Source organism: Pristiophorus japonicus, chromosome 1 (assembly GCF_044704955.1).
Source record: "Pristiophorus japonicus isolate sPriJap1 chromosome 1, sPriJap1.hap1, whole genome shotgun sequence".
Classification (NCBI taxonomy): Eukaryota; Metazoa; Chordata; class Chondrichthyes; family Pristiophoridae; genus Pristiophorus; species Pristiophorus japonicus.
This window is the reverse complement of record NC_091977.1, coordinates 434,481,714-434,496,034: the sequence shown is the minus strand read 5'-3', so window position 1 is coordinate 434,496,034 and position 14,321 is coordinate 434,481,714. Positions and strand designations below refer to the sequence as shown.

Genomic DNA, 14,321 nt, shown 5'->3' with positions numbered 1-14,321 from the left:
TTGCAGGTCTTCCTACTTACCGACATTTCTGAGGCTACAATGCCTGCTTTACTCGTGCGTTTTTTTTCATCCCAAAATAAGTTCGCCGAATAGCCAAACTTAGGTGGTGTGGATTTTTTTTGCATTGCACCAGGGCGATCCACTTTTTGCCGATATTTTGAAAATGCCATTCTTAAAGTTTGGGGAATTTTGTGCACTTCATTTTAAGAACAAAAAAGCACTTTTAACACAAAAAAAATTGAGTTAAAATGTGCGTTAGGCTGGGGAAATTATAGCCCCCAGCGTTTATTTTCTGCTTCACCAAAAGAGATTTAAGAAACACCACAGCATTCGAAACCCATGAGTGTTACAAGCTGCCTGGTAAACATTAAAGCAAAATATTCCAGGTGGAAATTCAGCTGCTTGTACTTGTGAATATCCTATTTATGCAACATTTGACTGTCCATGTAATCCTTCATTATCACACTCAAAGGAAATGCCAACTTTCTAGACAGTTTAGGTACGCAAAAAAAGTGAAAATTTCCACAGCATCAAATATTTATAAGATAAGACCATAAGAATTAGGAGCAGGAATCGGCCATACAGTAGCTCGAGCCCACTCCGCCATTCAACAAGATCATGGCTGATGTTTGACCTCAATTCCACTTTCCCACCTGATCCCCATATCTCTTGATTCCATTAGAGACCAAAAGCTATCTACCTCACCCTTGAATATACTCAATGATTCAGCATTCACAGCCCTTTGGGGGAGAGAATTTGAAATATTAAGAACTCCCGAGTGAAGAAATTCATTCTCATCTCAGTTTTAAATGGGCGAACTCTTATTCTGAGATTATGCCCCCTAGTTCAAAACTCTCCAGCCAGAGGAAACAACCTCTCAGCCTCTATCCTCTCAATTTTCCTCAGAATCTTGTATGTTTCAATGAGATTGCCTCTCATTCTTCGAAACTCCAGAGAGTGTAGGTCCAATCTACTCAATGGGACTAAAGGTAGATAAATCCCCTGGACCTGATGGCTTGCATCCGAGGGTCTTCAGAGAAGTAGCGGCAGGAATGTGGATGCATTGGTTGTAATTTACCAAAATTCCCTGGATTCTGGGGAGGTCCCAGCCGATTGAAAAACTGCAAACGTAACGCCCCTATTCAAAAAAGGAGGCAGACAAAAAGCAGGAAACTACAGACCAGATAGCCTAACATCTGTGGCTGGGAAAATGTTGGAGTACATTAATAAAGAAGCAGTAACAGGACATTTGGAAAAGTAAAATTCGGTCAGGCAAAGTAAGCATGGATTTATGAAGGGGAAGTCATGTTTAACAAATTTGCTGGAATTCTTTGAGGATGTAACTAACAGGGTGGATAAAGGTGAGCCAGTGGATATGGTGTATTTGGACTTCCAGAAGGCATTTGACAAGGTGCCACACAAAAGGTTACTGCACAAGATAAAAGTTCACGGGGTTGGGGGTAATATATTAGCATGGATGGAAGATTGGCTGACCAACAGAAAAGAGAGTCGGGATAAATGGTTCATTCTCTGGTTGGCAACCAGTAACTAGTGGGGTGCCGCAGGGATCAATGCTGGGACCCTAACTATTTACAATCTATATTAACGACTTGGAAGAGGGGACTGAGTGTAACGTAGCCAAGTTTGCTGACGATACAAAGATGGGAGGAAGGGCAATGTGTGAGGAGGACATAAAGAGGCTGCAGGAGGACATAGACAGGCTAAGTGAGTAAAAATTTGGCAGATGGAGTATAATGTTGGAAAGTGTGAGGTCATGCACTTTGGCAGAAAAAAATCAAAGAGCAGGTTATTATTTAAATGGAGAAAGATTGCAAAGTGCTGCAGTACAGCGGGGCCTGGGGGTACTTGTGCATGAAACACAAAAGGATAGTATGTAGGTAGAGCAAGTGATCAGGAAGGCCAATGGAATCTTGGCCTTTATTGCAAAGGGGATGGAGTATAAAAGCAGGGAAGTCTTGTTACAGCTGTACAGGCTATTGGTGAGGCCACACTTGGAATACTGCGTGCAGTTTTGGTTTCCATATATATGAAAGGATATACTTCCTGTGGAGGCAGTTCAGAGAAGGTTTACTAGATTGATCCCGGGGATGAGGGGGTTGACTTATGAGGAAAGGTTGAGTTGGATGGGCCTCTGCTCATTGGAATTCAGAAGAATGAGAGGTGATCGTACAGAAACGTATAAGATTATGAGGAGGCTTGACAAAGTAGGTGCAGAGAGGATGTTTCCACTGGTGGGGGAGACTAGAACTAGAGGGCATGATCTTAGAATAAGGGACTGCCCATTTAGAACTGAGATGAGGAGAAATTTCTTCTCTCAGAGGGTTGTGAATTTGTGGAATTCGCTGCCTCAGAGAGCCGTGGAAGCTGGGACATTAAATAAATTTAAGACAGAAATAGACAGTTTCTTAAACGTTAAGGGGATAAGGGGTTATGGGGAGTGGGCAGGGAAGTGGAGCTGAGTCCATTATCAGATCAGCCATGATCTTATTGAATGGCGGAGCAGGCTCGAGGAACCTTATGGTCTACTCCTCCTATTTCTTATGGTCTTATTGTTCCGCCACCAGAGAGTGCATCCCCTGAAGTCCCAAGGGACTCCAGCATCCCTTGGGAGCACTATATATAAGCCGACCCCTAAGGCCTGTTCCTCACTCTGGAGTGTCTTAATAAAGACTGAGATCACTGTTACTTTAACCTCCCTGTGTGCAGTCTCATCTGTGTTAGGAACACAATAACTGGCGATGAGTATACGAATCCAACGCAAAGATGTAGCAAACTGTGGACATCCTGGAGAAGTTCTCGGAGGGTGAGAACTCGGAAGCCTATGTCGAATGGCTAGACCAGTACTTTGTAGCCAACGAGCTGGACGGAGAAGGAAGCGCTGCAAAAAGGAGAGCGGTCCTCCTCACTGTCTGCGGGGCACCGACCTACAGCCTCATGAAGAACCTTCTGGCTCCGGTGAAACCCACAGATAAGTTCTATGAGGAGCTGTGTACACTGGTTCAGGAGCATCGTAACCCGAGGAAGAGCGTGCTGATGGCGAGGTATTGGTTCTACATGTGCCAGCGATCTGAAGGTCAGGAAGTGGCGAGCTAAGTCACCAAGCTAAGGCGACTTGCAGGACAATGTGAGTTTGATGGCTACCTGGAGCAAATGCTCAGAGACTTTTTTGAACTGGGCATTGGTCACGAGACCATCCTACGAGAACGTCTAACCATGGAGACACCGACCCTCAGTAAGGCCATTGCGATAGCACAGGCATTTATGTCCACCAATGATAACACCAAACAAATCTCTCAGCACACAAGTGCTAGCAATGTTCATAAATTAACTGGAACTGTCCTTGCCAGCAGAAATGTACAGGGCAGAAACCATGTGTCTGCAACTGCCAACAGGCCTCAGGTGACCCACATGACTCAGAGTCTCCAACAAAAGATGAATGCAAGGCAATTCACATCTCGTTGGCGTTGTAGGGGCTTCCATTCAGCCTATTCATGCTGCTTCAAAGGGTATGTTTGCAAGAGCTGTGGAACAATGGGGCACCTCCAACGAGCTTGCAGACGAGCTGCAAGCTCTGCAAAACCTGCTAACCACCACGTGGCAGAGGAAGATCGGTCCATGGTGGATCAAAGCAATTTCGAGCCTCAGAGAGAGGAGGAAGATGCTGAAGTACACGGGGTGCACACATTTTCGATGAAATGTAAAATTGAATGGCTTACCCGTAGCCATGGAACTGGACGCTGGCACTAGCCAATCCACCATGAGTAAAAAGATGTTTGAGAGACTGTGGTGCAACAACGCACTCAGACCTGCCCTAAGCCCCATCCACACGAAACTGAGAACGTACACCAAAGAGCTGATCATTGTCCTGGGCAGCGCCATGGTCAAGGACACCTACGAGGGCACGGTGCACGAACTGCCACTCTGGATTGTCCCGGGCGATGGCCCCACACTGCTTGGAAGGAGCTGGCTGGGCAAAGTCCGCTGGAACTGGGATAACATCCGAGCGCTATCACATATCAATGAGGCCTCATGTACCCAGGTTCTTAACAAATTTCCTTCCCTTTTTGAGCCAGGCATTGGAAACTTTTCCGGAGCCAAGGTGTGGATCCACTTGGTCCCAGAGGCACGACCCATTCACCACAAGGCGCGAGCGGTAACTCACATGATGAGGGAGAGTGGAAATCGAGCTGGACAGACTGCAACGCGAAGGCATCATCTCCCCAGTGGAATTCAGCGAGTGGGCCAGCCCGATTGTTCCAGTACTCAAAAGTGATGGCACGGTCAGGATTTGCGGCAATTTAAAGATACTATTAATCGTTTCTCGCTACAGGACCAATACCCGCTACCTAAGGCAGACGACCTATTTGCGACGCTGGCAGGAGGTAAGACATTCACAAGCTCGACCTGACTTTGGCCTACATGACGCAGGAGCTGGAGGAGTCTTCGAAGGGCCTCACCTGCATCAACACGCACAAGGAACTGTTCATCTACAACAGATGCCCGTTTGGAATTCGGACGGCTGCAGCGATCTTCCAGAGAAACATGGAGAGCCTACTCAAGTCGATGCCATGCATGGTGGTTTTTCAGGACGACATATTGGTCATGGGTCGGGACACTGTCGAGCACCTGCAAAACCTGGAGGAGGTCCTCCAGCGACTGAATCGCATAGGGCTGCGGCTGAAGAGGTCGAAATGCATCTTCATGGCAACAGAAGTGAAGTTTTTGGGGAGAAAGATCGCGGCGTATGGCATTCGGCCCACAGACGCCAAGACAGAGGCTACCAGAAACGTGCCCAGGCCACAGAACATCACGGAACTGCAGTCATTCCTGGGACTCTCAACTATTTTGGGAACTTCCTACCGGGGTTAAGCACCCTCTTCGAGCCCCTTTATGTGTTATTGCGTCAAGGTGAGAACTGGGTATGGGGGAAAAAAAACAAGTAATTGCTTTTGAGAAAGCCAGAAACATTTTATGCTCCAACAAGCTGCTTGTATTGTATAACCCATGTAAAAGACTTGTGCTAGCATGTGATGTATTACAACAAGTTAACGTTGCGGGGAAGTTGCAACCTGTCGTCTATGCCTCCAGGAGCTTGTCTAAGGCCGAGAGGGCCTACAGCATGATTGAGAAAGAGGCATTAGCTTGTGTGTTCGGGGTAAAGAAAATGCATCAGTACCTGTTTGGCCTCAAATTTGAGCTGGAAACCGATCACAAGCCCTTCATATCCCTGTTCGCTGAAAACAAGGGGATAAATACTAATGCTTCAGCCCGCATACAAAGGTGGGCACTCGTGCTATCAGCGTAAAACTACACCATCCGCCACAGGCCAGGCACCAAGAACTGTGCAGATGCTCTCAGTCGGCTATCATTGCCCACCACGGGGGTGGAAATGGCGCAGCCTGCAACCTTGTTGATGGTGGCGCAGCCCGCAGACTTGTTGATGGTCATGGAAGCGTTTGAAAATGATAAATCATCTGTCACGGCCCACCAGGTTAGTACTTGGACCAGCCAAGATTCTCTGCTGTCCCTAGTAAAAAACTGTGTACTGCATGGGAGCTGGGCCAGCATCCCCGTTGAAATGCAAGAGCTAATCAAGCCGTTCCAGCGGCGAAAGGACGAGCTGTCCATTCAGGCAGACTGCCTGTTGTGGGGTAACCATGTAGTGCTACCCAAAAAGGGCAGGGAGACATTCATCTCGGATCTCCACAGCACACACCCGGGTATAGTAATGATGAAAGCGATAGCCAGATCCACGTGTGGTGGCCCGGTATCGACTCTGACTTAAGAGTCCTGTGTACAGCAATGCAGCGTGTGTGCTCAGTTGAGCAACGCGTCCAGAGAGGCACCACTAATTTTGTGATCCTGGCCCTCCAGACCATGGTCAAGGATCCATATTGACTATGCGGGCCCGTTTCTCAGTAAAATGTTCCTGGTGGTGGTGGATGCTTTTTCAAAATGGATTGAATGTGAAATAATGTCGGGAAGCACCGCCACTGCCACCATTGAAAACCTGAGGGCCATGTTTGCCACCCACGGCCTGCCTGACATACTGGTCAGTGACAACGGGCCATGTTTCACCAATGCCGAATTTAAAGAATTCATGACCCGCAATGGGATCAAACATGTCACCTCGGCCCCGTTTAAACCAGCCTCCAATGGGCAGGCAGAGCGGGCAGTACAAACAATCAAACAGAGCCTCAAACGAGTCACAGAAGGCTTACTCCAAACCCGCCTGTCCCGAGTACTGCTCAGTTATCGCACGAGACCCCACTCGCTCACAGGGTTGCCCCCGGCTGAGCTACTCATGAAAAGGACTCTCACTGGTTCACCCCAGCCTGCATGATCAGGTAGAGAGCAGACTGCAGCAACAAAATGTAAACGATGGCCGCACCACTGTGTCATGGGAAATTGATCTGAATGACCCTGTGTATGTGCTAAACCATGGACATGGTCCCAAGTGGATTGTGGGCACGGTGATAGCTAAAGAAGGGAGTAGGTTATTTGTAGTCAAACTAGACAATGGACAAATTTGCAGAAAGCACCTGGACCAAACAAGGCTGTGGTTCACAGACTGCCCTCAACAACCCACAACAGATACCACCTTTTTCGAGCCCACAACACACAACCAAAGGATCAACGGCACCACCCCGGACCAGGAAATCGAACACATCACGCCCAACAGCCCAGCAAGGCCAGGCTCAACCAGCAGCCCTGCAGGGCCAACAACACGCCAGCCCAGCGAGTGCACAGCCAACACACCAGAACAGACATTTGTACCGAGGCGGTCCACCAGGGAAAGAAAGGCTCCCGACCGCCTCACCTTGTAAATAGTTTTCACTTTGACTTTGCGGGGGAGTGGTGTTGTATATCTGTAAAGCATGCACTCCCATTTTCCGCCACCAGAGAGTGCATCCCCTGAAGTCCCAAGCAATCCCAGCATCCCTTGGGAGCACTGTAAATAAGCCAGCCCCTAAGGCATGTTACTCACTCTGGAGTGCCTTAATAAAGACTGAGGTCACTGTTACTTTAACCTCCCTATGTACAGCCTCATCTGTGTTCAGGACACAATACTTATGTTCTTATTCTCTCCTATAGGATAACCCTCTCATCCCAGGAATCAATTGAGTGAGCCTTAATTGCATCGCCTCCAAGGCATGTAATCCTTCCTTAGATAAGAAGACCACAACTGTGCACAGTATTCCAGGTGTCGTCTTATCAAAGCCCTGTACAACTGTAGCAAGACTTCCTTACTCTTGTACTCCAACCCCTTGCAATAAAGACCAACATGCCATTTGCTTTCATAATTGCTTGTTGTACCTGCATGCTAACTCTCTCTGCTTCCTGTATGTGGACACCTAAATCTCTCTGAACACCAACATTTAATAGTTTCTCACCATATAAAAAATATTCTATTTTTCTATACTGCCCACCAAAGTGAATATCCTTTTGCAGGCTTTTTGTGCTCTCACAACTTACTTTCCCACCTAGCTTTGTATCATCAGCAAATTTGGATACATTGCACTCGATTCCTCCATATAAGTAATTTTTCCTTTCATCATCATTCATCTACGTCTATAAATCTAAGTCATTTTTATAGATTGTAAATAGCTGAGGCTCTAGCACTGATCCTTGCGGCACCCCACTAGTTACAGCCTATCAACTAGAAAATGGTCCGTTTATCCCTACTCTCTGTTTTCTGTCCATTAACCAATCCTCTATATTACCCTCAACCCCATGAGCCTTTATCTTGCATAACAACCTTTTATGTGGAACTTTATTAAATGCTTTTTAGAAATCCAAATATACAACATTTCCCGTTTATTGACCCTACTAGTTACAGCCTCAAAAAATTTGCGCAAATTTGATAAACATCATTTTCATTTCATAAAACCATGTTGACTCTGCCGAATCATATTATGATTTTCTAAATGCCCTGTTACCACTTCCCTAATAATGGATTCCAGCATTTTCCCGATGACTGATGTAAGATTAACTGACCTGTTTTCTCACTCCCTCCTTTCTTGAATAGCAGGGTTACATTTGCTACCTTCCAATATGCTGGAACCATTGTAGAATCTAGGGAATTTTAGAAGATCACAACCAATGCATGCACTATCTCTGCAGCCACCTGTTTTAAAATCCTAGGATGTAGGCCATCAGGTCCATGGGAATTGTCGATTTTTAGTCCCATTAGTTAATTAAGTCCCTTTCTCTACTGATTTTAATTAATTAAAAGCTCCTCAATCTCATTAGGCCCTTGGTTCCTCACTATTTTTGGCATGCTATTTGTGTCTTCTATTGTGAAGACTGATACAAAATATTTGTTTCATATCACTGCCATTTCCTCACTTCCCATTATAATTTCTCCTTTTTCAGCCTCTCAGGGTTCAATGCTTACTTTTGCTACTCTCATCCCTTTTACAGGCATGTAGAAGCTCTTATAATCTGTTTACATGTTTCTTGCTAGTTTATTCTCATTCTATTTTCTCCCTTTTGATCAATTCTTTGTCATCCTTTGCTGGTTGCTAAAGCTCTCCCAATCCTCAGGCTTACTGTTATTCTTCACAATATTATAAGCCTTTTTTTAATCTAATACTATCCTTAACATCTTTAGTTAGCCACAGATGGATCACTTTTCCCGTGGAGGTTTTATTTCTTAATGGGCTGTATATTCGTTGAGAATTTTGGAATATTTCTTTAAATGTTTGTCACCATCATACCTTTTAATCCAATTTTCCAATCTGCTTAGCCAACTCGTTCCCCCATACCTATGTAATTGGCTTTATTTAAGTCACTCTCAAACTCAATGTGGAATTCTATATTATGATCACTCTTCCCCAGAGTACCTTTACTATGAGATTACTAATTAACCCTGTCTCATTACACAATATAAGAAAATAGCCTGTTCCCATGTTGGTTCCACAATGTCTATTTACATCCCCTACGATTCTTGCATTATCTTTGTTACAAGCTCTTATTATTTCTTGATTAATACTCCTTCGAATAGAATAGCTACTGCAAGGGGGCTTATAAACGACTCCCACCAGTGTTTTCTGCCCATTGTTATTTCTTATCTCCACCCATACTGATTATACTTCCTGATCTTCCGAGCCAAGATCCTTTCTCACTACTGTCCTTATGTCATCCTTTAAGATCCAGGCTACCGGCCCTCCCCCGCCCCAAACTCCCTCCCCCCCAACCGATGCTTTTGCATTCTGCCTGTCTTTTACCAATTTACAGTATAAATCGTAAAAAATATATTTTACTTTACAGTATTTTATACGAATATCAGTTACTGGGGTGTTTCCCAGTTTCACTTTACTGTCATTAGAACATAAGAAACAGGAGCAGTAGATCACCTTGCCCCTCGAGCCTGCTCCACAATTTAATAAGATCATGGCTAATCTGATCATGGACTCAGCTCCGCTTCCCTGCCCGCTCCCCATAACCCTTTATTCACTTATCACTCAAAAATCTGTCTATCTCCGCCTTAAATATATTCAATGACCCAGCCTCCACACCTCTCTGGGTCAGAGAATTCCATAGATTTACAACGCTCTGAGAGAAGAAATTCCTCCTCATCTCAGTTTTAAATGGGCGGCTCCTTATTCTGTGATTATATCCCCTAGTTTTAGTTTCTCCTATGAGTGGAAATATCCTCTCTGCACCCACATTGTCGAGCCTCCTCATTATCTTGTATGTTTTGATAAGATCACCTCTCATTTTTCTGACCAATGTGTATAGGTCCAACCTACTCAACCTATCTTCATAAGTCAACCCCCTCATCTCCGGAATCAATCTAGTGAACTTTCTCTAAACAGCCTCCAATGCAAGTATGTTGTTCCTTAAATACGCAGACCAAAACTATATGCAGTACTCTAGGTGTGGTCTCACCAATACCCTGTACAGTTGTAGCAGGACTTCTCTGCTTTTATACTCCATCCCCCTTGCAATAAAGACCAACATTCCATTTGCCTTCCTGATTACTTGCTGTACCTGCATACTAAATTTTGTGTTTCATGCACAAAGTCCCCCTAGTCCCTCTGTACTTCAGCATTGTGTAATTTTTCTCCATTTAAATTATAATTTGCTTTTCTATTTTTCTGCTAAAGTGGATAACCTCACATTTTTCCACATTATACTCCATCTGCCAAATTTTTACCCACTCACAGCCTGTCTATATCCCTTTGCAGATTTTGTGTGTCCTCCTCACAATTTGCTTTCCCACCCATCTTTGTATCATCAGCAAACTTGGCTACATTACACTCAATCCCTTCATCCAAGTCATTAATATAGATTGTAAATAGTTGAGGCCCCAGCACTGAATCCCGTGGCACCCCACTAGTTACTGTTTGCCAACTGGAAAATGAACCATTTATCCCGCCTCTCTGTTTTCTGTTAGTTAGCCAATCCTCTATCCATGCTAATATATTACCTCCAACCCCATGAACTTTTATCTTGTGCAGTAACCTTTTACGTGACACCTTATTAAATGCCTTCTTGAAATTCAAATACACCACATCCACTGGTTCCCCCTTATCTACCGTGCTCGTTACATCCTCAAAGAAGTCCAGCAAATTTGTCAAACATGATTTCCCTTTCATAAAACCATGCTGACTGTGGCAAGAAAGCATGATATCTGCTGTATCAATGCAAAAAGAAATGTGCTCTCTATAAATACTTCATAAAGTCTTCATAAAAATCAGATATAATCTTCCTCAACTGTTTTGGATAGAGACTCTTAAATGTCATTTGGACCCACAACTGGCCTAACCTGGTCCAAGCCCACATCTACTTCACTTACTGCAAGCATGGCAGGGAACCCTTACTCCTTGCAGACTGGTGCAGGTCTCAGTCCTGGCGGCAAGAAGGTGCATTCCCCAGCAGTGGTACAACCAACATCCCCCTCAACAAATCACTTGTGGGACATTTATCAATTAAGATTTGGTGATGCAGAGACTGTGCGTCGGGCTGAGGAATTAGAAGGTTGGGCACCATTCCCACTTGATGCACTCTAACCAACTCAAATCATGAGCCCTCTTAGCTCCAACAACCAAAAGGGAACTTTGGATTCCCCAGACCTGCCCAATGTCACACATTAGGAAGGTACTTTTGACTTTGGGTGATGGTGTAAAATGGATGATAGCGAACCGGCAGACAACTTTACATCGCTGCCAATAAAGTCAATGGAAATAAAATCGAGAGAAATGTAAAATAGATTGTCAATCCACTATCACCTGAAGTCAAAATGACTTCCTACGTGTGTTAATTACTCATTTCAGTTTGAAATGCAACCTATTTTGATACTGATTATTATTTTAAAAAATAAACAGAGCTTCGAATGTCTACATCATGCCATTCATCAATGTCAGCACTGAATATTTCCCAGTGTCGATTGGGGTTCTGGTGAAGGATCTCTGCAAAAATGTTAACCTGGCTTTTCCCTTTTTTAGATGCTGATGGCCCTGCTGTATATTTCCAGTATTTTCTGGCTTTATTTTGTGAGTGCTCTCTTGTAAAATAGCACTAGGAGGAGATTTTATGTCTGTCTGGCTGCTGATATTATCCGCTTTCTGGAGCATTTCAAGAGTCAAACCTCACAAAGAGAAATGTGTAAGTGGTTTATATAATGTAAATGACTTCTGTACTTTAAAAAAAGTAATAAAAGGCACGCATACCGTTGGAGGTGTAAAAACTGAGCTATCAGTACTTCGGATTTGTCAGTAGCATTTTGTTACCTGCCTATTCATAATTTAAAACAGAGATTGTCTCCCCCTCCCATTAAAGCTCATCAGGTAAAACTACAAAAAAAACTTTGATTGTCTGAGCCGTTTAAGTTTAATATTTTTTTAAGTTGACATTTATTGAGATGTTTTTTCCTGGTAAAACCTTCTAATCTTTATAGGTAAAATGTATATTTCAAATATGGGAGTTGTTTATCTCAGATGCTGAGAAAAAGCAGTTGGAGTAGAATTCACGCAGAATTTCCCAATTATATGCTGTAACATTAACAGCCACTCACACCGTTTCCCTGGGGTTTCTGCCGATGTTAAGGCAGGAATCTGAAGAACCCACGTGGACATTTTACACTGTTATCTCTGTAAAGCAATTGCTGTTTAAATGGGCCTAAAGTGTATTGTTAAATCAAATTGTTTTAATGTTGGAAATGGTTTCCTGATTACATTAAGCTTACAATACCCACAAGTTTTCATTGCTTCCCAAAATAATCTTAGTTTGAAAAAAATCAATTCAAAAGCTATTATTAAGAAACAATAAAGTAGAATATTGTAGTTGTTAACACAGAGCTGTTAGTTAGCCATACCGGTTGAGTGTTAGATCCAACTCTACTCAAGTAATGTACCAAGCTTTGCACTTGTATCTAAGTAATTAACAAGAATAGGGGCTGACTTCTTATGTTTTTTTAAGAGAGTAATTTGGAAAGAACTTTAGAATTAAATAAAGAAAATTGTGAGGTTTCAAAGCTTTAAATTCTCCATTTTGAGAGTGTTGTTTATTTTATGTATGAGATTTCCTGTTTGTTGCTTTGTAAGTTTAAAATTAATCAGATTGTTATAATTGATAACTTTAATTACAATTGAAACAGACATGAAAATATAACTCAAACAAACGTAGTAATAAAAATGTGGAAAATGAATGACCCATGTTCCTACTTTTTCAGGTATTCAAGGCCTTCAATACTGGCTTCCATACGCAAACTGAATTATCATCAGGAGCATAATAACGCCATGCACACTAAAGTTTTAAGATAAACAATCAATTTGGGAAGGGAATGAAAGTGAAAAATAAGATAATAGTAAATAAAAAGTTAATGAATTGTGCATTTTTTGTTTGCAAAGTTGAATTGAGCAGTGGCATACATGCCTGAAGAAAGGAATTGCTATTACAGTTTCGTAATATCTCCATGTGGCAGCAAGATCACTCCGGTTGAGGTTCGTGGCATAAAATCTCCATGCAGTCTGTATCAAAACAAAACATAAAGAAGATTTTACAAAAGATAATGTCAATCAATATTGTTTTCTACACAAGTTCTCCCTCATAAACTTTAGAATGTAATGCAATGTGCCTTTAACCTTACCGTCAATCTCCCATGGGATTGCACACAGCAAGTTGGGGAACATGCAGGTTTGAAATGGGGCACACACCAAAAACTGGAAGAACACAGTCACATGACCCATGTACCTACTTTTCTCATCTTAGGAAAACCCATGAGCAGAAGTAGTTAATCTGACTGTCAATAATAACGCCAGGGAAAAAGTGCATTGCCGACTGTTCAGAGGGAGTACACATCTCACTTTCAGCATTGAGTCTGGCTAAAATATATATTACTCCTCTGATCAGACAGTGTCATTGCCTGTAAGTGTAAATATTGAGGCAGGAGAAACACACTGCAGTTCCAGGGCAGCCTGGGCCAAATGGGGCAGCTCTGTGGAATTGTAGTTCTGGCACTAGGTACTGAGCAGAAGATGGACAAAATGTAATACAGGTAACATTTCTGTCCAGTTCTTTCAAAACAAACATTTTTAAATGATAATTCAGACAAACATTTTTATTTGGATTCATACATGGAAACAACAGTAGCCAATGCTGGAGCAGACAAACGCCTTCTGAGGAGGAAGGGAGGGAGCAGTGGCTTCTGGGATTTCTTCTGCTTATGGGCTAGAATTTCCATAAAACCCGCCACCGCCGGATTGCTGCCCAAAAGGATCACTAAGATTCTTAAATTAACATTGGCGAAAAATTGCACAAAAAAAGGAAAAAATACCACCCAGCGAGAAAATGGATCTTACACGCAGATTCTCGGCGGTTAAACGCGATCATGGGCAAATTAGGCGGTTCTTATTCAAAATGGGCGGTAATTACTCAAATTTAAACCAACCTAGAGAGGGGGGAAAACACAAAAAATATTTTTTCCAAGAAACAAAAAATAAAAATCAGAAAACATTCTCAAGACCCTTTTTAACTTCATCGCTGTAAAATAATTTTAAAAAGAATTATAAAAAACACTTTAACTTATCTTTTTTTGCAGGGATACTTACCTACTGCCCAGCTCCGGCTGCTTTTCGTGGCTGTTTTTTTCAATCTTACCTACGGGTCACCGCTGAGCCCAAACTTAGGTGGTAGCATTTTCCGGCGGTGCACGCCGACTCCCCAGCGCTATTTTGCAACCGCTGGCGGAACTCTTTGTGAAATGGCATGGAAATTTTCACCGGATAGTTTTCTGCCGAAAATTAGCAGTACCACCGAGAAAACCATCGGAAATGGAATGGAAATTCTAATAA

At 43.1% G+C, this 14,321-nt stretch overlaps 1 protein-coding gene across 1 annotated transcript in view; it reads right to left on the bottom strand.

Annotated features, from left to right (window-relative positions):
* Window positions 1-14,321, bottom strand: part of kcnq3 (potassium voltage-gated channel, KQT-like subfamily, member 3) — a 636,930-nt gene that overhangs the window by 137,546 nt on the left and 485,063 nt on the right. Inside the window, exon 8 of the mRNA XM_070875993.1 lies at window positions 12,904-12,998. Within this exon, the coding sequence (XP_070732094.1) occupies window positions 12,904-12,998 (95 nt within the window). The remainder of the gene's footprint in view (window positions 1-12,903; window positions 12,999-14,321) is intronic.